At 40.2% G+C, this 24,847-nt stretch overlaps 3 protein-coding genes across 3 annotated transcripts; 2 read left to right on the top strand and 1 right to left on the bottom strand.

The window, feature by feature from the left end:
• Positions 1–1,165: 1,165 nt before the first annotated feature.
• Positions 1,166–3,806, top strand: LOC115750385 (septum-promoting GTP-binding protein 1). The gene is made up of 6 exons (XM_030687738.2): positions 1,166–1,743; positions 2,013–2,133; positions 2,273–2,369; positions 2,507–2,546; positions 3,073–3,156; positions 3,447–3,806. Exons 1-6 carry the CDS (start codon positions 1,414–1,416, stop codon positions 3,609–3,611), a joined length of 837 nt encoding a protein of 278 aa, XP_030543598.1. The 5' UTR covers positions 1,166–1,413; the 3' UTR covers positions 3,612–3,806.
• A 388-nt stretch (positions 3,807–4,194) lies between these two features.
• LOC115750311 (tryptophan synthase beta chain 1) lies at positions 4,195–7,497 on the bottom strand. Its single transcript, XM_030687620.2, has 5 exons — positions 7,132–7,497; positions 6,203–6,559; positions 4,954–5,396; positions 4,780–4,874; positions 4,195–4,606 (listed from the first exon to the last, which is right to left on the bottom strand). Exons 1-5 carry the CDS (start codon positions 7,450–7,452, stop codon positions 4,431–4,433), a joined length of 1,392 nt encoding a protein of 463 aa, XP_030543480.2. The 5' UTR covers positions 7,453–7,497; the 3' UTR covers positions 4,195–4,430.
• A 3,864-nt stretch (positions 7,498–11,361) lies between these two features.
• On the top strand, positions 11,362–24,478 carry LOC115750240 (AP-5 complex subunit zeta-1). The gene is made up of 17 exons (XM_048274991.1): positions 11,362–11,484; positions 11,804–11,944; positions 12,298–12,389; positions 13,055–13,151; positions 13,435–13,478; positions 14,157–14,245; positions 20,280–20,371; positions 20,463–20,609; positions 20,948–21,095; positions 21,220–21,296; positions 21,963–22,034; positions 22,489–22,536; positions 22,615–22,742; positions 22,883–23,042; positions 23,225–23,435; positions 24,163–24,305; positions 24,428–24,478. The coding sequence occupies exons 1-16, from the start codon at positions 11,374–11,376 to the stop codon at positions 24,210–24,212; spliced, it is 1,707 nt and encodes a 568-aa protein (XP_048130948.1). The 5' UTR covers positions 11,362–11,373; the 3' UTR covers positions 24,213–24,305; positions 24,428–24,478.
• Positions 24,479–24,847: the final 369 nt, after the last annotated feature.

The raw sequence follows: 24,847 nt of genomic DNA, 5'->3' as shown, positions 1-24,847 counted from the left end.
ATCTGACATACCCTCTCTCTTTTTTCTTTTAGGCTTTTTCTATTTTATTTTTTTTTGCCCTTATTTACATAAAATGCACCTTGATCTGGATCCACCAATCAAAAAACACCATCTTGTTCCCTGACCCTTTTGCGGTGTCAGGTGATCAGGAGGGATCGACCTTAAACTTTTGTCTTCCCAAAGAACATAATAATAATAATAATAATAATAATAATAATTATTATTATTATTATTATTATTTACGGTCGCCAACAACTAATTCCTCAAAAACTCACGAAATACCTTACAAATTACGTGAATCGATTAAGCTCCGGCTTTTGATATGAACGGATGGCCTTGATCTAACACAGTTTGCATGCACGTGACGGAATTCGAACAGATGACCTTTAATTTCCCGGACATGACAATTCTTTATCGTCTCAATTAATTGAACCTAATACACGGAAATATACTTATATCAGTTTACAAGCAAGAAGAAGACCATTATGAAAAATCTAGCATTCGGAGTTGAACTCCATTCTACATTCCAAAATCCATAGCCCCTTGGAAAAGTTGGGTTGACTCTCCCACTGGAGTCTTTGTTCTCTACGTGTTCAGCAAACTAAACAAAAATCGAAGTTCACCGTAGATAAAACCCCAAAAATACAACAAAAAATTTCCGAAAATGACTCTCTGGAGTCTGGAGTCTTCGACCAAGTGATTTTGATAGATGCCCGAAAATTGTTCGATTTGCATGCATCGAAATAAGATTTTTTAAGTCATTTTTAAGTGAAAGACGATACTATTCCAACTCAACTATGTCATGATTCAAATATCTATTGATAGCTTAATTTTTTGTACATGGAGAATATGCTTCCGATTCGCAGCTTTTCTTGGGCGACCCCATCTGGGAGTTCTTGCTCATTAAAGAAACTCACACTCTCCAATCTCATGTATTCAAAACGCATCACAAGATGCTTGTGCTCTGTGTTAATGTCGACAAAGTTTCCATCTCTTTAAGAAAGGAGGAAAAAAAGAAAGAAAGAAAAGCAGCAAAACCAGCAAACAAAAAAAAAAAAGGGAAGAAGAAGAAAGAAAAGCAGAGCCCAACTTCCAAAACTAACCCCTGTTTGCCAGATGACCAAAATTGATTTGGCATCTGCCACTTTTATGAAAAGCTTCGTTAGAGACCCCATCGTCCATCGAGATTGACCGAAATGCCCCCACTGACTTCGTCGAACCCAAGAAGCCGGCAGCCTGGACTATTCTGTCCTCCCCCATGAACATACCGGTCAACCGTCTCCGTGCGTTATCTATAACGCAGTATGTGACCTCCCCTCTCTTCTAGCTAGCCCACACATATATACTGAAAGTCCTAAACACGCAAAGAAGACCGAACACTGATGAGAAAGTTCGTGGCCACCTCCCACCTCCATGGCCGAACTTATTCATGAAGCCACCGGGAAGATGACGCAGCTCTGCCGGAGGATCGCCCGCGTCAACATACGGTGGAGGATCGCCGAGCGGGTCTCGGTTTTCCGGGACTTCTTCCGGTTCGTCTGGGAGAGGATCCTCGTTTGCTCCACGGGGCGGATGGCGGGGGCCCGGTACCGGCGCCTGCCCCGCCGGGCCAATTCTCTTTCGGGCATGGAGACGCTGGAAGGGCCGGCGACGGCATGCGGGGAGCACGAGATGGATTCGGATTTGGTTTCCTTGAAGATCAGTTTGCTGGGTGATTGCCAGATTGGGAAAACGAGTTTCGTGGTCAGTAAGATGGCGTTCTTGCTATTCACCAGAAGTGGTCCTTTTCTTTCTCTGCTTCCAAGAAGAGTATAAAAATTCGATTTTTCCTTTTTCTTTTCTTCAATTTCATCAGAAAGTAAACTTCTTCTTATCTTCTTGAATCTTGTTAGTCCTTCTCCTTCCTTGTTTTCAGTAGCTACTCCTCTATTGGATGATACTGCTTTTCTCATATATTTGCTCAGAATATGCAATGAATACTAATGCAAAGTTCTGCAATTTCTTCTTTGCAGATTAAATATGTGGGAGATGAGCAGGAAAAGTGCAGCCTGCAAATGACAGGGTTGAACTTGATGGACAAAACGATGTTTGTTCAAGGAGCCAGAATTTCATTTAGTATTTGGGATGTAGCAGGTAACTTTAAACAATTTCTTCCTTTCTTGGTGGGATAAACTTGGAGAAATGATTGCAGAGTTTCAGTGATTCTTTTTGGGGTTAAGTACCCGATTCTCTGTTTTCTGCTTGTGATGGGGATTTCTGCTTCTAATTGCAGGTGACAACAGCTCGGTTGATCATCTGCCTATAGCTTGTAAAGATGCAGTGGCAATTTTGTTCATGTTTGACCTTACTAGTAGGTGTACCTTAAACAGGTCTGCACATATGATCGTCTCTAATCTTCTTCCGGAAGAATCTTACCGGTTAATTACTTCCATTTTGCTGTTAACGATTTCCCAGAAAGGTTTCTGAAGGGTTGCGTGTCTTGTGGTGCGGATTTTTTTTTTTGCAGTGTTGTTGGGTGGTATAGTCAAGCAAGAAAGTGGAATCAGGTACGAAATGCAGTTTCCTCTGCTTGGCATTATTACCTCTCTTCATCATCATCAGATTAACCAATTTGCCATCAAACGAGTTTTCCATATCGGAGATAAGAGTTTTGTGGGGATGCAATCATTGGTGACGAGATTAACCATTGATCACCGACCAATTGATCGATCCTAATGTCGGATAATCAAGTGTAATGATGATGCAGATGTTCTTGCGTTTGGCACTTTGCTACTGGAAATGCTCACTGATGTGAGGTTGGAAAAAATCGGAGTGTCATGAATCATAATGTCAAGTTTCTCCATGTGTAAAAGTATGCACTGCTCTGAAATGCTTCTCATCAAACTGGAGGAGCTTTCTTTGACAAAATTACCCCTGAATTGATGATGAAAATTGATAATGATGACACCCTTTTTGCGCCTTGCTTTCCGCCATCTGTTTATGAAAACCAAGTCTTGAAACATTGAAAGATCAAAGTGTGCAGTTTTGTGGAGGACAAGGGCATTTGATCATGTTTATCTTACTTGTCTGCAGACAGCCATTCCCGTATTAATCGGGACCAAGTTCGATGATTTCGTCAGGCTTCCTCCAGATTTACAGTGGACAATCATAACCCAGGTAATTACAGACAGCTTTGTCAACAAGAATGTCTGAGAAGACAGCGGAGAAAGACTCACTTGAGAAGTCTTCCCTCTGTCAAACGTTTCCAACGCTTTGGACGTTTGAGTGTGACCTCCCTACGCGTAAAGCATAAGCACAGGGATACACGCTTTGTACTAAAGTTGAATTACATCCTTTATTAATTCATGAAGAAGCTTCTTTATTTTTATTTAATCAAAACGTTTACTTTAAATTAATATTCATACGTGGGTGCAATTTGAGAGATTTGAATTTGCATTCAAACGCAGGCAAGGGCATATGCAAAGGCGATGAAGGCGACCCTTTTCTTCTCGAGCGCGACCCACAACATCAACGTCAACAAGGTATTCAAGTTCATAATGGCCAAGCTCTTTAACTTGCCATGGACGCCTGAGAGGAACTTGACCATTGGTGAACCCATCATCGACTTCTAAACGTCTGCCATTCCCAGACAAAAGCCCATTTTGTACATAGTTCAGCAGTTACGAGGAAAACACGAGAGAAGAAAACGAGGAGAGAGAGTCAATAAGTTTCTGTTTTCTTACCTAATTCCCCTTAGTTCATTTTTTGTTGTTGTTATATCCTTGAGTTTCAGAAATCAAAATTTAAGAAAAAGGTTGGGCATGTTTGATCCCCTCATGGCTTCTCTTGAACTCGCTGATTTGTTGAGATATATAAGATAAATAACGTGTCATTCTGTGAAGGCTAAAGCTTATGCAACACCCTACAGAAGATCGAGCTTTACATAATCAAAAACCTGAGCATAGTATATGATATTTCCCTTTTCTCTCTTATAATCAATCCTTAATCCACATAATCCGGTTTCGCACATTTCATACCTTGGCGTTCCTAGCAAAGATTGTGTAAGAGGGATGATATGATAAAGCATGTTTTGGCACTGTTCTCTTCTCCGAGAATTAGGAGTAATCAATTGGTTATGAAAAGAACAAAGAATGAAAAAGGTCGCGCGTTGCGTTTAAATGGAAAAGGGAACAACGGATAGCACGGATCATTGAATTGAATGCAAATCGAAAATAGAACTATATTCAGATCTGATGTCATATAATACAAGACATGCATTGGAATACAAAAAAGAGCAGATCATAGATTATTAGCTAGTCTGACATGGGCAATACGGACACTGTCAAAATCTGTTCTTTAAAGCTGTTGAAAGGAATTTAAGAATCCGAAAGTAAAACCCTCCACTGAATATGAAACAGAAGATGGCACATACATGAGATGTCATCGCAAGCCTAAACCTGCAAGTATTTGATGGCGGTTTGAACGTCCTTGTCCCCTCTGCCACTGCAGTTTAGGACGACCTTAGCTCCGTCGGGGAGAGTGGGGCACAGCTTCTCCAAAAAAGCCAGTGCATGGGATGTTTCCAGGGCTGGGATTATGCCCTCCAGCCGTGATAATCTTTTAAAAGCTGCCTCATACAGGGAAACAAGAGGAGAATATATCAAAACTCGTCGGATCACACTTTACCCAATAACCACGGATTTTCTCACCTCAAAGTACAGAAGTACTCTTCCATAAGCACACGAAAAAAAGCGACAAATCGGTGTGTGCGGACCTGAGAGAGAGAGAGATCGATCTCACCTTCCATTGCCTCTTCATCAGTACAACTATAGTATTCAGCACGTCCAATATCTTTCAGAAAACTATGCTCAGGTCCAACTCCAGGGTAGTCCAAGCTTTATAGGATGTCAAAGAAAGAGTGTCATCGGAGGGAAACTATAGACAGTTCAAAGGGAAAGGAAGGATGTTACTTACCCTGCGCTAATTGAGTGGGGTTCAACTATTTGCCCATCTTCATCTTGTAACAAGTAGCTCATGGCTCCATGCAACACACCAACCTCACCTTTTGTTAAAGTGGCAGCATGTTTACCACTATCCAAGCCGAAACCTGCGGCCTCCACGCCAATCAACCGAACTTCCTTATCATCAACAAATTCATGGAAGAGTCCCATGGCATTTGATCCTCCCCCCACACAGGCAACAAGCACTTCTGGTTTTCCACCCCATTTTTCAAAAGCTTGTCTCCGAGTTTCCTTACCAATCACTGCATGGAACTCCCTGACCATCACCGGGTATGGATGAGGCCCAGCAACAGAACCCAAAATGTAATGGGTTGTTTCCACATTTGTCACCCAGTCCCTTATAGCCTCGGATGTAGCATCCTTCAATGTTGCTGTTCCAGAATGCACTGGTCTTACCTGCATATGATAACATATACATTATGAGTTCAACAGATGCAATGAAAGAGGAGATGACTGTTGATTGAAGGGAGCATCGCAGAATGGACATCCATTCAAATCTTGACAACTCATAAAAAGATATGTTAAACACCGGCAGGCAGAGCTAAGCTTTCACCAACTCCTAATAAAGCAATAGCCACCAAATATAGTGTACAGTGCACGAAGCCTATAGTCAAGTACTGTCCAAGGCTCCAAGCCCAAACACAATTAGCAAGAAAAAGTAGCTTTAAGTAGTAGAATAAGAAAAGCGATATCTTAAGGGGCAGAACGGAGAATGGCAGCAGCTAGAAGGAAGCCTGCCGCCAGAAATAGGGCAGATACAGAAAATAGATGATTTTGCAGCATCCAGCAAATCCTTTCACACTTGATTTGTTGATAGCCACCTCTAATCGCCAGCTCTGATTAATAATAAGAGTTTTCATGACATCTGAATTATTACATCAAGGTTCCTTCCATCACAGTGTTTACCTCAATATGAATTTGATTAACAGACTAACTGCTCACCTTATATGAGTTGGATCTCGGATTCCAAAGAACAACTCATGTATTAATCATCATGTTGAAAGCTCATGCACAGGAGTATTAAAATTAAAACTAACAGGATTCGGACAAAGGTAAAAGGCCACAGGCCTGCAATATTCTTGCAACACGACAATTTGAAGCAAACACAGATTGCAATAATCACACAGTCAGACCACCATCACCATCATACGATAAATTCATGGGGGTCCAATATAGCACAAGGGAAAATACACAGAGCGCACCTCAGCTCCAAGAAGACGCATTCTGAAAACATTAAGTGCTTGCCTCTCCATGTCTTGGGCACCCATATATATAATGCACTGCAACCCAAAGCGGGCGCAAACTGTAGCAGTTGCAACTCCATGTTGACCAGCTCCAGTTTCAGCAATTATCCGATTTTTGCCCAGTCGCTTTGCAAGCAAAGCCTGAGCAACAGCATTGTTGATTTTGTGAGCTCCGGTATGGTTGAGATCTTCCCTCTTGAGGTATATGTGCGGACCTTCACCATTTGGGCGCTTGTAATGCTCCGTGAGCCGCTCTGCAAAGTAGAGAGGACTCTCCCTACCAACATAATCTTTCAAAATCCCATCTAACTCTTTCTGCAACAAACGCATATTCATCTCAGGAAGGACTCCGAAATACCAAAACAACAATACTCACAAACTCATGATGACAGAAAGCTGGAAACCCAAGAAAATAAATGAGCTAAAGATGTCAACGAACCCGCTAAACTGCTGTCAAATGATTGACAGAGCAATGCCCATGCGGAAAAGAATGATGGATTGAAAGACATCCATGGTACATGATTACAACTAATCTACCAATCTACTCTATGTATGCAAGAAAATGTCAAAGAAAAACCTCCACCAATCATTTCAAGAGCTTAAACATCTCCATCATCCAGTGAAAAACCCGTTTTCGAATATGTTTTACTTTACATTGAACTTCCTTAATGCATACATCAATCAGCGGCTACACCATTGCATCAATTCAAATCGAATAACCAATATAGCGACAAGTCAAAAACACAAACAAGAACGCTAAAAACGGTGTCAACAACTTCAACTTTTCTTCTTCTTCTTCTTTTTTATAGATGCCAACAACTTCATTTACAAGCAACAAAACAAAACCGTTTCGCGGAAGAAGAGAAAACAAGAAAACTCCACAGAACCTGGAAATCATCATCCCCAGCAAGCGCATGGAACGCGGACTCGAGCTGGGACAGCGCGTGCATTAGGGTTTCGGGGACATATTTCCCGCCGAAGCTCCCGAACCGGCCGAACGAGTCGGGCCTCCGCGATTGGGCGGGCGCGTCCATTCGAACGGCGGAGTCTCGGACGAGAGTGCAGGAAATGGTGGATCGGAGCTGGCGGGTCGGAGACGGGCTGGCTGTAAATCTCGCGGGCTTGAAGGGGGATAGTGGCTGGGGCCGGGGGAGGGTTGGGAATATGCGGGAGGAGGATGAAGGAGGAGCTTTAATGGAGGCGGCCATTGGCGTAGAGAGAGAGAGAGAGAGAGAGAGAGAGAGAGAGGGAGGGAGAGCGGGTTGGGGCGGGGGGAAGAGAAGGTTTTTGATGTAGCTGTCTATTTTGACGAGGCTTGTCTTTTTCTCCGCCAGGCATGAAATTTCAGGGAATTAAATATGGATTTAATATTTATTATTTCATTTATTTATTTATTTTGGTCGAATATTATTTCATTTATTAGTGTCGGATTTTTTTTGGTCTTTTTTAGGTAATTTTTGTCGGTTGGACTTTAGCCACCACTTGGCAATTTTTGGACTCGCCATGAATGTAGGGGAAAAAGTCTATCCAGAAATAAAGGTCCAAAAATGATGTGAACCTGGTTTATTTAGATTAACACGACCTAAAATGTTTTTAATTCTCTATCTCTGGAAAAATGATTTTACTTTTTGTTTAAAAGTAATTATGATTACGATGGAAGCATTTCTGTACTGGAATAGGATATGCGCCTCGGATTTTACTTTTAACCTTTTTTGTGTGTGTGAATTCTAGGATAATTAAACTTTCACTTTTGTTAGGAAACAAAAACAAACAACATTCGAAATCTTTAGTTCTGAAACAATCAAAGTATAATTGTTTTTAAGAATCTTTTTGAATAGTTATAAGTAAAGTTTATAACAAAATGTTGTGCCCTAATTTCAAATAACAAGTTGAGAAATAAAAACCACGTTGTGTTTTTAATTCAGCATGGTGCGATGCCCTCTACTAAAATTTATTATTTTTTTAAATCATTTACTTCTCAACTACCCGTAGCATATTTTTTCCTTGACATAACACAAATCCAAATAAATAATATCAATAGTTAATATTGTAAAGAAACGGCTTGGTTGTTTTTGTGTTGAGATAGTGATACTTGGAGGTGTTATTGAGAAGCTAGTGCAAGATTAGACTAATATGAAAGTGAGGGAAAATTTCAAATAAGGACCTATAATGCCTTTATTTTCTCAAATAAGGGCATAAGGTGAGCCTTATTTCAAATAAGGGCATAAAGTGCATTTATTTTTTCAAATAAAGATTTAAGGTGAGCCTTGTTTCAAATAAAGGCCCGAAGTGGTTATGAAGTCTCAAAAAAGGGTTTGGTCTCAAGGGCATTATTAATAGTTAAATAATGCCCACACGGGCGGGAGGGTTGCAACCTCTCCCGCCTGTGGCCGCTTCCCACCATTGGTGAGGGTGTCGGAGAAGGTTGGCGCGGTCGCCGGCGCCTCGGCGAGGGCTGACAACCCCACCGAGCAGAGGCGACGGCAGAACTGGGAGAGATTTGAAGATTAAGCTTTCGTGCTCTGTTTTGGTCCCTTTTTCGAGTTGCAGCTATGTTGGCTCATTTAGGAAGTTAGTGAAGCACTTGAGGTCCTAGTAGGGGCCTCCCCAACTTTCCGTTTCAACTTCGACACCTCTCTATTGTTAAACATGGGGACGGAGGTCCGTTTGCTTAAAGAAGAGAGAGAAGGAGTTCTCTTTGACTTGAAAAACGAAACTGCACACCTGGGCAGCAAGATTAAGATCAGTTGCATTGGTCCCTTGCCGAAAGTGGACTGTACATACGACATGGAAGAGAACAACCGGGAAAGCTCTCTCAAGCTTCACACTTGCTGCAAGAAGCGTTCCAGATTTTGAATATGTTCCGAGTATGGAGCCCTTCCTTTTGGTGCCAAGAGGGTTCTTCAACGATATCTCGGCCTCAAGCTTAAAATGCGAATTGGCGTAGCGGAGCGCCGATAGGAACTTTCATCTTCAACGATCAACTGAAGTATTGTTATTTTGCTCTCTTCTTCCACCTTCTTACTGGAAAAACCATGCCGAGTTCATCTTATTCCACCCTTCTTCTACTCTCTTGGTTAATCCACTTCCTTTGTCATTCGCCGCCGACGCTATCAGACGCCGTGCAACAACTCATACTTGTAAACAACTGCAACCAAACCGTCTGGCCGGCGACCCTCGGAGGCACCGGCCACCGGACCCCATGCGACGGCAGCTTCTGCCTCGACGCCGGCGGAGAATCCCCCTCGACCTCCCCGAGCTCTAGTCCAGCAGGATCTAGGCCTGGTAGGGCTGTGCCTTCGACAACCACAGCAAGGGAGCCTACAGCACCGGCGGCTGCGGCGACGGGGCCCTCTGCTGTAGCGACGGGTGTGGGGAACTGCGGGCGACAATGGGGGAGATGACGCTGGGCATGAGGTGGTCGCCGCTCCACTTCTACGACATGAGCCTGGTGGACCGATTCAACCTGCTGGTGTCGACGAGGCTGTTGGATAGAGGAGTGGTTGTCGACGATGCCAGTATAAGGATCAGCAGTAACTTCATGATGTCAAGTGAGATCAGGGATCGAAAGTGCTTCTGGGCAGGCGTGATAGGAAGAACAATGAACGAACAAGAAGATGCAAGAGAAAAAAAAAAGAAAAATCTGAAAAGGCCCCCATCATGCCTTTGAAAACTGGCACGTGGGATGCATATGCTCTCTTAGGCCCTTATTTGAGATTAAGTAGTCACTTGAAGCCCTTGCTTGAGACATTGTCCACTCTAGACCCTTTTTTGAGAAAATAACTCCACTTTAGGGGCTTTTTTAAAATTTTCCTTAAAAGTGACATAGGGAATAGAAAGTAAAGATGTGTTTATCCATTTTTTTAAACCATATATAATTGCCAAAATAAAGAAGTTCCACAAAAAATGAAGACAAAAATATTTGAAAATGAATATATTCTATTTATAGTATAGAATAAAGGTTAATACCACGAAAAAATCTCAAACTGGTACATTTGTAACAAATTTATCCCAAATTATTTTTTTAACTACAAAAAAATCCTAAATTGGTACACCTATGAGAAATTTAGCACAAAATATTTTTTTTACCATTAAAAACCCTAAATTAGTACACTCATGATAAATTTATCTCAAATTGGTACACTTGTGACAAATTTATATTCTGTTAGTTTTCGTTAAATTTTACCCTTAAATTGCCGAGTTAAATGACACGTGACGGTCGATGGATGTAACCATTTAATGTTTTTACCATTTGTTTGTCACGGGCGTTGTCGATTTGGGGTTTTTTGTGATATTAAATCAATTTAACGAAAACCAATGAATGGTGAATTTATCACAAATGCACATTGTCACAAATGTACTGGTTTAGAATTTTTAGTGATAAAAAAGTAGTTTGGAGTAAATTTGTTATATGTATATCAATTTAGGCTTTTTGTAGTCAAAAAAATTATTCGTGATAAATTTATCACGGATATACTAGGTTTTGATTTTTTTGTGGTCAAAAAAATAGTTTGGGGTAATTCTATCACAACCGTATCGGTTTGGGGTTTTTCGTGATATTAACTCATAGGATAATTCAATCTTAAACCAAATATCATAATTGGAGAAGAGTTTCACTTAAAAATGGCAAATTGAAACTATAAGTTTTCTGTTGTTGATCCATCATATAATTTTGATCATTCTACTGAAACTTATAAAATTAGAATTGGAATTTAAATCTTGAAAATGAAATGATAAAACCATATTTACTACATAAGCTATAAGTACGAATTTACGTAATAAGAACGTAAATAGAAATGACGAATATGTATTAATTTTCGTAACTCTTTTTTTGAATTGAGTTCGAAACCAATTTAAAATTAATATAATCTAATCATATCCAATCATCATCCATAATAATCATAAAACAATCCTGGTCAAGTATGCTCTTTCAAAATAATTCTTTTTTTTGTTTGAGCAAATTGTCAGGAATGTTCTTCTTTTTTTTTTTCAACTTCTTGGAACTTTCTTTCCTGCATTTTCCTCTTCTAATGGCCTTTTTTGTTCCCTGGAAATTCTCTTTAAACAAATTTTTATTCATAATATTCAGCAAAATCCCGCGAACGGTTGGTGATCCCTGTCGAGCACAAATGGCGGATCGAAACGGAGACTGGGATTTTCATCTGAGGACCCTGTCGAGCAGCGCCAGGGACTCCAATTTCGCCGGCGATCCCGCCTCCGATCCGTCTCTTCTTCACTCGGTAAGCTTCTCTTTCGCATCCCACTCTGCTATTTTTCCGTTCGGTTGCTCGGTAGCGAGGAGAGAAGGTGAAGGAAGGAGGCGAACTTTCGGGCGGTGCTCGTGTCCGCGCTCGCTCCCTCACCCGGTGGATATCGAAGGATCAGCTCGAACGAGCTTAAATGAACCGTAACTTTACGTTTCTACAGTGGAGACCAGCTCGTCGAGCAGTCGTTATGGTTTCTATACACGTGCTTTCATTCTCTTTTATGTCGTCCGTCTATGGATGATACTTAGGAAGCGGTTCTGTTTTCTTTGTTCTTGTTCCATTATTTGGATAGGTGAAGAGGTTGTATGAACTGTGTAAGACTGAGAACTCGGAAGATCTCATCGCGAGGGTGTATCCCCATATTAATAAGCTTTTTCAGCGGGCGGTGGCTTCCTTGTCTCAATCCAGCACCTCTTACGGCCTTCTCTTGCTGGTTTGATATCATTCCCCGTGTTCTCTTTTGTGCATTTGCTTGTTCTAATTCCTTTAAATGCCATGCATTTGTGGTCACAAATTTGTTGGCAATGCTCACTGTTCACTATCTCCTTGTATGGAGAAGATTGGATTCCCTAAAAGCATCTTACATTTGCGTCATCTTTCATCCTCATTCTAATGTAACGATGTGCAGTGTATATTTGGAGATACTGATAGACCAATTTTTAGGAAGGATATGTGTGATAATTTGTTCATAATGCAGCCGGGTATGCCGTCTAAATATCCATATGCTTGTTTCACCAGCATGAATACTCAATTACTGTAGGGTATTCATTGTCCTGTTATATTCAGGCGATTCTTCAATTCTTTCTTGACTTTGGGGATGTGGTCCTTCACGATGCTGATACAAGTCTACGGACATTCTTCAGATCATGCTTGAGCCGGTAATGACCTATCTTTCCACGTCGTTTGCACTTGTTGATGTGGCTTCACTTTTCTGAAGAATATTGGGCAATGACATACACTAATAGCCACATGGTCTGGAAGCAGAGCAGAGAGGCATTCAGCAGAAAACAACCAATTTGAAATATCTTATCCGAAAAGACATGATTTTGATTTTGTTATCTCGTTCTTCTCAATAATATTACCGACAGCCAGGTTTTGAAAGTCTGATAAATATGCCACATGGCATCAATTATCGGAGATGCATCGATCCTCCAATCCTCCAATTTCCTTGAAAATGACCCTACTGAATTTTCCTTAAATCTGCGAATCCTGCGAAATGGCGAATGAACAACCAATGACCAATATAGCATCTCGAAAGCCTGGAATAAGGTTTCTATAGTCCCATGGCAGTCTGGATGGTGTGAACCGCTATAGAGTAAAGCTGTTGTCATTTCTACTTTTCATGAGATGGATAAGCTTTCTTGTATTCACAAAAAAATTATTCCAACCACTGCCTATTAGCTTTCCTATGCCAATCATTTACATACTCTTCCATTCTAAAGGCTTGTCCTTGAATGTTTACGAGTCAGTACATATTAGTTTTTATTCTCCTTGCACTTTTACTGGGATGTGAATCTTAATTCTCATCCTGATGTTTCTACAGTGAATTTGCTGATCCGGTGGTTGCAGAAGCCACACTTGATTTTCTTATTTCGTACAAGAAGAAACTTCTGCATGCTTTTCCTACATTGCTTCCACAGGTATAACCCTATTTGTTGCTTTTGATGGTTGCAACATGTTGGTATTTGTCACTCAGTCCATATCACCTTCTAGTTAGCATCTTTCGTATCATGTAGCACTTCTGATTTGGCCAGCTTCACGTGAGAAATAAATCGAAAGCAGATTCTGAAAGAAGGGGTCTTTACATAAAAAAGTAGACTGTGTTCTTCTCATCTAAATGTGATTACTTGGAAGGTAACTATTTCTACAATACATCTGGAAATCAATCAAGAACTTCTTGATGACACAATAATGTGTTTGCAGTTTTTCCCACTGTTGCTGAAGTTGATTGCCTGGAATGGAGAGAAGTAAGTTTTCCACCAATGTTTCATTGCTAGTCAATAGCTCTTGAGTTTTGCCAGCTTAGCTGGCCATACTGTTTATGGATTCCATAGTCAGGAGACTAGTTATGTTTCATTTTTGTACGTTGCGCATCATTCATTAATTAGGAAAGTCTAAGACTGGAGAGAAGAAATGATACATAGAAAGTGAGTAGGAGCGCTCGGAATTTAGGTTGGAAAGTTTATGTTTCAGAGAGATGGAAATCGGAGGCAACCTTTGGTACTTTATGCTTATTTTCTGGTGTATGCAAACAAGATCTTGCTTTTCCATCCGCACACAAGAGTTCCTTCAGATGTTACTGAGGGGAGAAGAGATTGCTTATATGTATATTCTAATAGCAATTAATATTTGCGACTATATGACAAGGGAATGAGTCGGGATGACAATGGAAGCTTGATAAGGTAGGTTATAAACCGGATGAGTCATGTTGAGACTTTTAAAAGAAGTAGGACTTCCTTTTAATGTCAACCTCCAATAGATTATATGTTAAAAATTATATGGTGTAGTTCGAATTACATATGGGATCAGGAGCTTTGCTGTATCCTCTAAATTTTCTTCCGTTGAACTGTATGGACAATGAATTGCTAGGCTTTTAATATCTGATGGAAGATCAAATAGCAGGATTGATGCGTCTAAAACTGCAGGTTGGAGAAATCATTCACAAAAATTTTTCCTGGGTTGATAGCCACCGGATCTTTTCTTCCTCTATTTCCATCTTTAATGGACCTACCAGGTGGATTTACATTCTCTACATTATAGCATGTGCATCTTTTTAATTGTCTGAACTCATTACTGCTTCATGGTTCAACTAGTAGTCCACACAGGTCTTTATGCTCTGATAAATCTGTCAGCCATATAAATGTTGATTTTAGGATGCTATCATGGCATGCGTGGACTTAATCATGACGGGGAGCTAAATGTCCGAACTTTCTCTTATAGTAAAGTAAGAGAAACTTAGTAGGGGTTCCCAAGTTCTCATTTGGAGAAAACAGTATCATAATAGGATGTATAGAGGAAGTTTAGAGTTTGACGTGTAGATGTTTAGGTTAGTTTGATGATGGTGCTGCTTGTTGGCTTGGTTCTCTATTTCAATGGGTCACGGACTCCAGTTATACCTGAAAGTTTATTTCATGCTTCTCGTAAAACTTGTTACATTCTTTTTCAACTTTTGTCTATGCTTGTGACAGATGAATATGAACTCTCTCTCTCCCCCCACTATAAACGCACCTGTCCACACATTGGTGTATATATTTGGTGCAAGAATGTGCATTCATGTAATTCTCTGGTAGTAGATTGACTAGTCAGCATACAAAGTGTTGAGAGACAAAAAATTGAACTGAATATTTGGTTAGGTCAATGTGACCCCGTCTATTTAGAATAAAGTAAGAGGCCAAAGTTGCAATATCACTTTATTGCCGCCATACATTAAATAATAAAAGAAATAGACAGATATGTCCCCATCGGCCAAATAATCTTGATACTCCCCCTCAAGTTGGAGCATAGATAGCCCAACTTGACTAAAGTAGGATAAAACGGTTTAAACCCTAATCCTTTAGTGAACATATCAGCAAGTTGATCATTGGACTGATCAAAGGGTATACAAATTAAACCACTCTCCAACTTCTCTTTGATAAAGTGCTCGTCAAGCTCCACATGTTTCGTACAATCATACTGTATAGAATTAGGGGCAATACTAATGATATAACAATGTAGCATCATAGGAACAAGAACACGTACACCAAGATTATCAAGTAATTCTTTAAGCCGTAACAGCTCACAAACTCTCTGTGCCATCGCACAAAACTCTGTTTCAATGCTAGGCTGAGCAACCACATTGTGCTTTTTACTACGCCAAGTCACGAGATACCCTTCAAAGAAACTACAATACCTAGAAATAGACTTTCGATCGGGAGATCTAACTCAATCAGCATCTGTATAGGCTTCATCATGAGGAGACAAAAGAATCCCTTTCCCAAGAGCGGACTTCAAATACCGAAGGATCCAAAGAACAACATCCATAAGAGTAGAGTATGGATCATGCATAAACCGACTCTCCAGGCTTACAACAAAAGCAATATCGGGTAGGGTGTGAGACAAATAAATCAACTTGCCCATTAACCACCGATAACGATCCTTATCCATTGGATCATCATCCTTTTCTCGAAGACAAGTATTGGCCTCAATAGATGTATTGGAGGGATGACATCCCAATAACCCAACTCTTGTCAAAAGATCAAAGACATACTTCTTTTGGGATGGAAAGATTTCTTTTGAAGATATGGCAACTTCAATCTCAAGATAGTATGGAAGCTTTCCAAGATCCTTTATCTCGAACTCTTGTCCAAGAAACTTCTTTAACCGGCGATCCCATCACTATTATTCCCGTGACAACAATGTCATCTACATAGACAATGCGAATAGTGACTTTAGCACATGATCTCTTTACAAACAGAGTATGATCATTGCTCTGTTTGTACCCAACGAAGACCATAGCTACATGAAACCTCAAACTAGGCTCGAGATAACGACTTTAAATCATAAAGTGCACGTTTCAGCTTGCCCACTTAACCTTGAGTTTTGTCACAAGAAAAACCTGGAAAGAAATCTCCATATGCCTTTTCTTCTAACTCTCCATGAAGAAAGGCATTCTTCACTGAAGATTCCATCTTTGGTTAACAACACACGAAAGTAGCACTCGGCCAATAATTAACTTGGCAACAGGAGCAAAGGTTTCTTGATAGTCTATCCCAAAAGTCCGAGTAAATCCCTTTGCCAGCAACCGTGCTTTATATCTGTCCACAGTACTACCCATCTTCCGTATGACTGCAAATATCCACTTACATCTTATCGGTTGTTTCCTAGGGGAAGAAAAACAAGATCCCATGTGCCATTTTCCTTCAAAGCATACATCTCCTTCACCATTGCTGCCTTTCACTTCTCATCCGCAAAAGCTTCTCCCCAATTTTGTGTAATAGAGGAAAAAGATAGAGAAGACATAAAAGTACGTTAAGAGTTAGACAACAAGTCATATGAGACAACATAGGATATAATGGATCTAGGGTATTGAGTACAAGTTTTGCTATCCTTTCGAAGTGCAATATGAAGATCATAAGGAGAAACCTCATCGGTAGGAGTAGTAGAATTCGGTTCCGGAGATGATGACCGAACATGCAATGTATCGGTGGTCTTAAACTGCATGTTGGTAGTGGGGTTCATACGATTATGTCTTCAATGTCTTGCTACTATCAATGGTTTGCCTAACAAGTGTGGGAGTGGTTTCCCCACGAAGTGGTTGATTTCTTATCTCCCTCCGGAATCTTGTTCTATCATCTTCTTGTGTTGCATTGTTCTCTTCTTGGGAAGGAGGAGAACCATTAAAGATTATCAGAAGTGGAGGGTTACTAATATCCTCAAGAACATCCAGAATGGGCAACACCTTTACACTATGACACTCCCCTTGAAGAGGTGAAGCAGAATAATGGGAATTAGATTCACAAAAAAAACCACATCCATAGATACAATGATGCACCTAGAAGGAGGATGATAACACTTATAATCCTTTTGAGTAGGTGAACACCCAAGAAAAATGCAATGGAGATCATGGGGATCCTACTTACTCTTAAAGGTGGTGTTAGAGCATAAAAAACACAACCAAAACCTTTATGGGGAAGAATAAAAGTCGATGATCCCCGCAAAATATCAATAGGTGTGTGAAAATCAAGAATTATAGTCTGCGTCCGATTGATTAAATAGGTAGCGGTTAAGATAATATCACTTCAATATTGAGCTGGGACATGACGAGCAAACATAAAAGACCTAGTGATCTCTAACAATTGTGGGTTCTTTCTTTTGGCAACACCATTTTTGTGTTGGGTATCAACACAACCGATCCGATGAATGATGCCATGATAAGAGGATATCGTTGAAACCGACCCTCGGTGTACTTAGTGCCATTGTCACCTTGAAGAATTTTCACATTGGCGTTGAACCGAGTTTGAAAACAATGAAAAACGTCACTCTTATATTTCAACAAATAAACCTAGATGGTATGAGAATTGGGAAGGACCCCACACATTGGTATGAATCACATGAAAGGGAAATGACTTTTATTATTTGAAGATGGACATGTTGAATGAGTTTGCTAAGCCAAAACACAGGCTTCACAAAAAAAAAAAAATGAATCTTTATTAAAAGCTGAAAAAAGACTAGGAAAAACTTTTTTAAAGTTCCTAAAGGGGTATGACCTAAGCTGCGGTGCTACTAAGGCGTAGAAGATAAGTGGTAGTATGAACCCCACTAGCCTCGAGCAGATAAAGACCACCATCCAATCTACCATATCCAATCTCCTTTTCCGTCACCGGATCCCGTAAAACATATTAAGAAGGAAAAAAGGCTACTTTACTGTTTTAAGTCTCGAATCGGACTATTGATATAAAGGAGATTAGTAGAGAATGATGGAATATGTAAAAATAGAGACAATGGAAGAGTGAAGGAATAATTGATAGACCCTTTTCTAGCAACGGTAGAGAGGGTTCTATCGGTTATGGGAACTTTCTCTATGCCGGAAGCAGGGGTATATTGATGAAAGTGATTAGAAGAACATGTCATGTGATTTGTAGCCCTTGTATCAATGATCCATGAGTTGGAAACAGCTGATGTATTAAACCCCCCAAAGAAGATACTTGAAGTGGCTAGGTTTGAAGCAAAATGGGAAGACGAATTGACAACTGTGGAGGAGGCAGCAGCAGAAGCTTTCAAAAGATGTTGAAATGCCTGAAGTTCATCTTGGGATAAACTGATATTAGTAGTAGGTGCAGCAGGAACAGTTTAAGTATGGTTTGCCTCTTTTTTTTTTTTTTTTTTTTTTTGCGTTCTTTGTGCCCTTTTTGCCTCAAAATCTGCAGGTTTCCACGTAACTTCCAGTAGGTAGCTGTGGTATGACATGGCCTATGACAATGTTTACACTTCACAACCTCCTTAGAGGGATCATTGGATTGAAAGGATGAATCAGATTGGGCTATAGTGCCAGCACACTGGTTTGTAAAGCAGATCAATCAATAGTACAGGGATCGAGCATTGTTGTCTTACGGCTTTCTTCAGAGTGAACTAGGGCATAGGACTGTTCCTGAGTAAGGAATGGAGACCAGCTAAGGACTTGAACACGTATCCGATCATATTAACCATTTAATCTTGCCGAAAAATCATAAACTCTGATCTTGTCCACATGCCTCTTGTAGGCAACAATGTCTGCAGCATTGGTTGGATGATAATCGGCATAATGATCTAGCTCTTGCCACAAACTCTTAAGCTCAGTATAATATTGGGATATAGTCATCTCCTTTTGAATGGTGTCATGAAACATTTTCCGAAGTTCATACACTCGTGCATTATTTCCGAGTTGACCATAAGTATTTCTTGCAGCCTACCAAATCTTTGCAGCAGTATCAAGAAGTAGATTTCCTTTTGCAATATGTCGCTATATCGAGTTAAGCAAAAATGACATTATCAAAGTCATTCGAGATCCACTTGTTCGGAGTAGTACCCGATGTAGCCGGCATCACAGAAGTGCGGTTAATATTTCTGTAAGCCCATGACCTACAATAGTCAAGAATGCGGATCAAGATCCGATCAAATAATTTGTGCTGTCAAGCTTTGGGGATCGTAGCAAAAGTAACTCCTTTAGGTGTAGAGCTCGCAATGATTTCTCGGACATTGTGTCTCAAAAATAGGCTCGAAAAGTGTGAAAGGAGCAATTGAACCGCCAAAACTTGCCGGAGATGGCCAAAAATTGGAACAATGTCCTTTGGCGATAGGCTTAAGTTGTCTTCCAAAATTAGCCAAATTGAATCAAGGCAAGGCAAAAATCGATTTTTTGCGGGGTTTAGAAAACCCGAAAAATATCAATAACTCTGATTTTCCCCAAAGAGTTTGAAAAAAAAAAATATGGTGGTCCATGAATTGCGGTACTTTGGTCTTCACACACGAGAAAATTGTAGGCCTGCGGTAAGACAAAAGCATTCTCAAACAAGAAGATTAAAAAAATCGCGGAAGTGGTTGAACTACCTATCGTAGACTGCGAAGAAACTTTGATTTATCTCATAGAAGTGAGGTTTAGGGTAGACACTAGATTCAAAGAATCACCTCATTTGTGTTGCCCTACACTATGAGAGAGAGCAAATAAGAAGGTGAGAAGGAACTATGGTAAAAGAGGGGTGAGAAGAGAGACAGAGAAAAAAACAATTGTACAGAGAAGAGATTGCGGTTAGGGTTTCGGTTCGGCCCTTGCTCTGATACCATTTTGGAAAGTTTAACTTAAAAGCTTAAGCTAATAAGTGGAGAGAGATTACATAAATATAAAAAGCATTTAGGATCTGTTGTCAAGATCTGTTGTCAAGCGATGTGAGACAATACTTTAATAACCCCTCTCATGTGCAAGCCGGATTTTCGCGAAAGGGATAACTTTGCTTTGATACCATGTCGAGAGACAAAAAGCTGAACTGAATGCTTGGTTAGGTCAATGTGAGTCCAAGTTATCTATTTACAATAGAGTCAAGAGGCCAAAATTACAATATCAGCCTTATTGTCGCCATACATAAAATAATAAAGGAAGTAGACAAATAAGGCCCCATCGGCCAAATACTCTCAACACAAAGAGAACCATTCAAATTCTCGTACAGCATCTATTGTAATTGTTGGTTGCCCAACTCTTTTTCTTTTCTTGAGCTCATACTTGCTGAATTTACCATTTTCCTTTTTGTCCACTCTAGTTTTGGTTGTGGCATTAGAGAAGGTAGAACGAAGCTCTGGATCTCTTATTGGAAGCAGCATAGCTTCAATTCACAAGAGTGCGGCTCCTGAGGTTATCTCTGGAACTTAAAAAGCTGGAAGAAGTCAGCTTGTTCTACTGGTGCATTGTTCAATTAAGGGCGGACAAATTTTTGTGATTGCAGATGTTACTTGCTCTCATGGATGAAGCATATACTGGATCAACCATCGGAGATGGAGGAGCAGATTCTGAATCTGAGGATAACAACACGATTGATGTTGCTGACCCTCTTTTTCTCGACCTTCTGAAGGATGAAAACGATGGCCTTGCAGTAAAGCTTTTCTTTCTCGAGTCTTGTTCTGTTTCCAGATCATCTTTACTCTTAACATGGAGGTAGTGTTCAGTCTCATTGAGAGGGTTAAGTGAATTTAAATTGTGTTACTTGAAGATAACGAAGGGAAACCCTCTCATGATCGTGGTTTTACTGTGCCCTTATTCTTTAGAAAGCATATTAGTTTTGATATCGTCATAATATCTTTTATATATATATATATATATATATATATAGAGAGAGAGAGAGAGAGAGAGAGAGAGAGAGAGAGAAGGGCTGTTGAATTATTATTAGCTGGCTAATGAAATGACCTATTAACCAAAAAAAGTTTGTTGTAGGAACGTCATTGGACTTCTCCAGGGATGACAGCTGCACTACAGGCTGCAATAAATAACCCTCAATCTGAGCGGCTGAAACAAGCAATGCATATAGCTCCCAGGCTCCTCGATGTTTATTTTGCCATAGCTCTACGTGAAGTAAATGACTGTATGTCTTGAATCCTAACATTGGCTGAGAGTCAGTATACATGCTGTTTGTCTTCTTGTGATTCGTTTGTAGAAGTGCTTAACTGTGTCTCACCATTTTTCCTCGAACTTTCTCGTGTATGCAGCTTTGATCTGCGCATTGATTCCCCTGCTTATGTCCAGAATTTCCAAAATATTTCCGGACAAAACCTTCTCTTATGAGGTACTCCCTTACTATAATGTATCTAATAAACTTTCATTTGCATTTTCCTTACTGTTGCACAAGTATTAAGTAGTGAAGTATAAGGTGAGAGTAGCTGTCATAACTAGAGATTAGTAGGATCTAGTGGCCTTAAACTAGGATACCTTATGCAGTTTGAGAACAAGTTAAAACACATGATAGGCAAGACACAAATTTTATTACTGATTACACTGAACTGCCTCCACAGAGCATATTGATAAGAGTTAAGAAAAAGAAAATGAATCCATAATTTCTTAGGAAGTTTCTCGTATTAGTTTAATGGAGCTTTTTTAATGAATGACTTGGTGAATTAGCTCTAATTATAAAATTCACCAGTTCCTTTCAGACCATGTTTTTGAGGGTCTTTTTTTTTCCTTGTTATAATGTGATAGAGCTTTCTATTGGATAACCCTGTGAAGTAGGTCCATTAATACAATTCAACAGCTCCTTTGGATGCAAATATGATATACTTTTTAACTGTTTTAACGTGATGTTCTATAGTTTGGTAGAGCATGATCAATAACATCTTTGTATTTAAATAACAGTGTATTTCGCATCCTATAGAACATCCTTTCTTGCTTGGATGTCATGCATACAAATACTACACTTTTAATTGAAGAGGTTGGGTATTTACCATTTCCACTGTAGGTTCAAAAGAGACTCTTGGGATTCATGCTTGCAGCATTTCAGCGTTCTCCAAACTTTGTTGCTCTTCTGAAGGTAATACCCTGTCAGAAGAATTATCTCCCATATTCTTTCTGCTAGTAGTTTAGTTCAGCCAGTCCTAACAGTCATCAGGGAGCATTAACAATAATGTCATGTCAAAGAAGAGCAAGCTCATAATTCCGTATTGGGGGGTGGTTCTTTCTGCCCAAACTTTCGGTAGGCTCAATACAGTTCTATATGATATGAATATAGAAAAGGAAGGAGCTATGTGGACTTAGGCAATTTGTTTTGTATAGCCACCATTTTGATGGTTTACCTTTCATGTGTGTATTGTAGAATGGAATGACAATAAGAGAACATTTTCATCCTATCACCACATTCCTTCTGGTTTCAGAGGGCACAATCTTTGTTTTCCTCGAATTACACTTTTCTGACTGGAAGTTATTGATTATCTTCAATACCCACCTTATGCAAGCCTCATCTAAGGACATGTCCAAATTTTTTGCAGAAACCTATCATGGATAGGCTTGGAGAAGCTTATGATAGTCCTGCAAAGGTCAGAGAATTTCCTCCATATTGCTGCTTCCAGTTAAATTGTGCAAATGGCAATATTATTTGCTAGTTTCTTCTCTAGACAGAGTTGGCACTGCAACTGTGTTGGGCCATTGGGGAGCATGGAGGAGGAGGTGGATCTCACAAAGATGCGGCTCGTGAGCTTTTTGAGAGCTTAGAGCTACTCTTATATGAAAACCTTTCGTCCAGGTAGGATGAGCCATTACCTTTAGGCCCTTACTGGGGACACTTTTGTCCTGCTTCTGCTCTAGCTGGAGGGGGATTTTCTCCCCCATACCTTTGGGACTACCAGACTGCTCATAACGTTTGTTTCTTGCTTATTTGTGAAGTCGTCTTGGGCTGAGGCAGGATTTGACTGTTGAATCCAATCGCGACACATCCAGGAAGTCATCACAAGCAAGGCTGCTGTGTTTTGTGATAACAGCAATTGCAAAGCTTGCTACTTACCATCGTGAGCTGCTTCCAAGGGCACGTGTGTCCTTAGGCAAGGTAGATTGTCCATCTTAATCAGAATTTTTGACAACCGCAGTAAGAGAACAATGCTTTTGTGTGTGTATTCATGTGATATCTTGTCCTTGTTTAGTAATTTCCCTAATCTGTTGTGAGCTTTGTTAAACATCAATGCCAGATTGTCAACAATTAAATTCCCTAAGTCGCTCTTGCATGACCAGGTGGCACGATCTCGAATATCAGATGGTCGGGTTTGGAGGCGTGCACGAGATTATTTAGGTCTTATGAGTGAGCCTGCAATTTGTATATCTGTCTTGGGGCCCTCAGAGCCTTCAGATGAACATAGGCAGAGCCCTGGTGTGGTTAACTGGAGTGAAGGTTGCACAATGATGAATACACATGTTCCCTTTTACATTTTAGGGGAACAAGAAGGTAAGTTTTTTCCTCTTCCTCATTTTGTTGGGTTGAGAGATGATAAAAGATTCAGAAGAGGTTAAAAATTCTCAAAATAGAGATGGAAATTTGAGCGGTTTCAGTGGATGGTTTCAAGGGCATTTCCATTCTCAGAAGTGCATGTGTTCAGAGAGTAAATTAGTTAATTATGCCATGACACCAGTTATCAAGGTTTGCACAGCACTTTCAAGTTCTTTTCCGTTCCATACAACACTTTCATTTTTCTTTTCCTTTGCTTTTTGGGAGGCACACAGGTTCTAAGCAAAGAAAATAAATCAAAGAAGATTCTTATTTGGATTCAACTGGCACATTATAAGGCCCTAAAATTGCTAGAAATATCATTCCGTTGGATTGGTGAAGTTTACTTGAGAAGTTAATAATGTAACCGAATTTTTACATGTTACCCCTTTAAATTTGTGTACTTTTCTTTACCTACTCAGAATTTGCTGGAAACCCCTAAGTTCCAAGGCATCTGCAGACAATAAAAGGCTGTGTCCTAGGGTCTTCTCCCAAAAACTACTTCTCCTAGGGATCGTAGCCTACGTATATGCATGGTCATAGCATCTGTATTATTTCCAATGTTTGGACCTTGTCATGGTTCCCTCAATGCTCCATGGATTATATGTTGACTTAATTGAACAATCAACGGATGAATGATTAAAGAACTGCATTTTACATCAGCATTCTCTATTTTTCCACATTGCAGGTCCTCCTTTCCATGATTTTTCATTTACCGACATCCTTCCCATCAGATGAAGGTTGCGTGGTTTTTGCAGAAAGGCTTGTAATTCTGAAGCTTTTGAAATCAACAGTTCAGTTCAGTGATCACTTGTTCTCTTCCAGAGGATTGCTGCTACCCTGCTATTTTTGTGTGTGTGTGTGTGGAGAGGGGGGGGAAGGGAGAGAGAGAAGGAATGGTGCTGAAAAGCTCCCCGTGTATCCTTTCCATTAAGTATAGGTTTCTTGATGCAGCAAAGCGTGTACTTCAGGGTCAGGTTTCGTTATCATCTGATTTCCTGCTTCGAAGGAAAAAGAGGAAAATCTCTGTTTCACCGTGTACCAGCAAATCACAGCCTCCTTCAAGGGCAAAGCCAAGCAGAGACAGATCGAGTAGTTGAAGATTTGTGCCTAGTTCGCAATTTCAGTCATTATGTTGCTGAACTCGGAAAAAAATTGGGGTTGTTTTCGCATGTGAAGTACCTAGGCCGCATAGTTGTGAGAGCAAATTGGGCCACTTGAAAGATGATTAGTCTGTCGCTCTGAGTGAGCCAAGCTTAGCATCGGAGTATGGAAAGACATTTGTCCAATTATATATGTTGTATGTAACATCATGAAATCCTAGCTATAAAAGCGCAAGCTTAGCGTGTTCGGCAAGGGCCATGATCCAAATC

Source organism: Rhodamnia argentea, chromosome 2, assembly GCF_020921035.1.
Source record: "Rhodamnia argentea isolate NSW1041297 chromosome 2, ASM2092103v1, whole genome shotgun sequence".
Lineage (NCBI taxonomy): Eukaryota > Viridiplantae > Streptophyta > Magnoliopsida > Myrtales > Myrtaceae > Rhodamnia > Rhodamnia argentea.
This window is presented reverse-complemented; position numbering and strand designations above follow the sequence as displayed.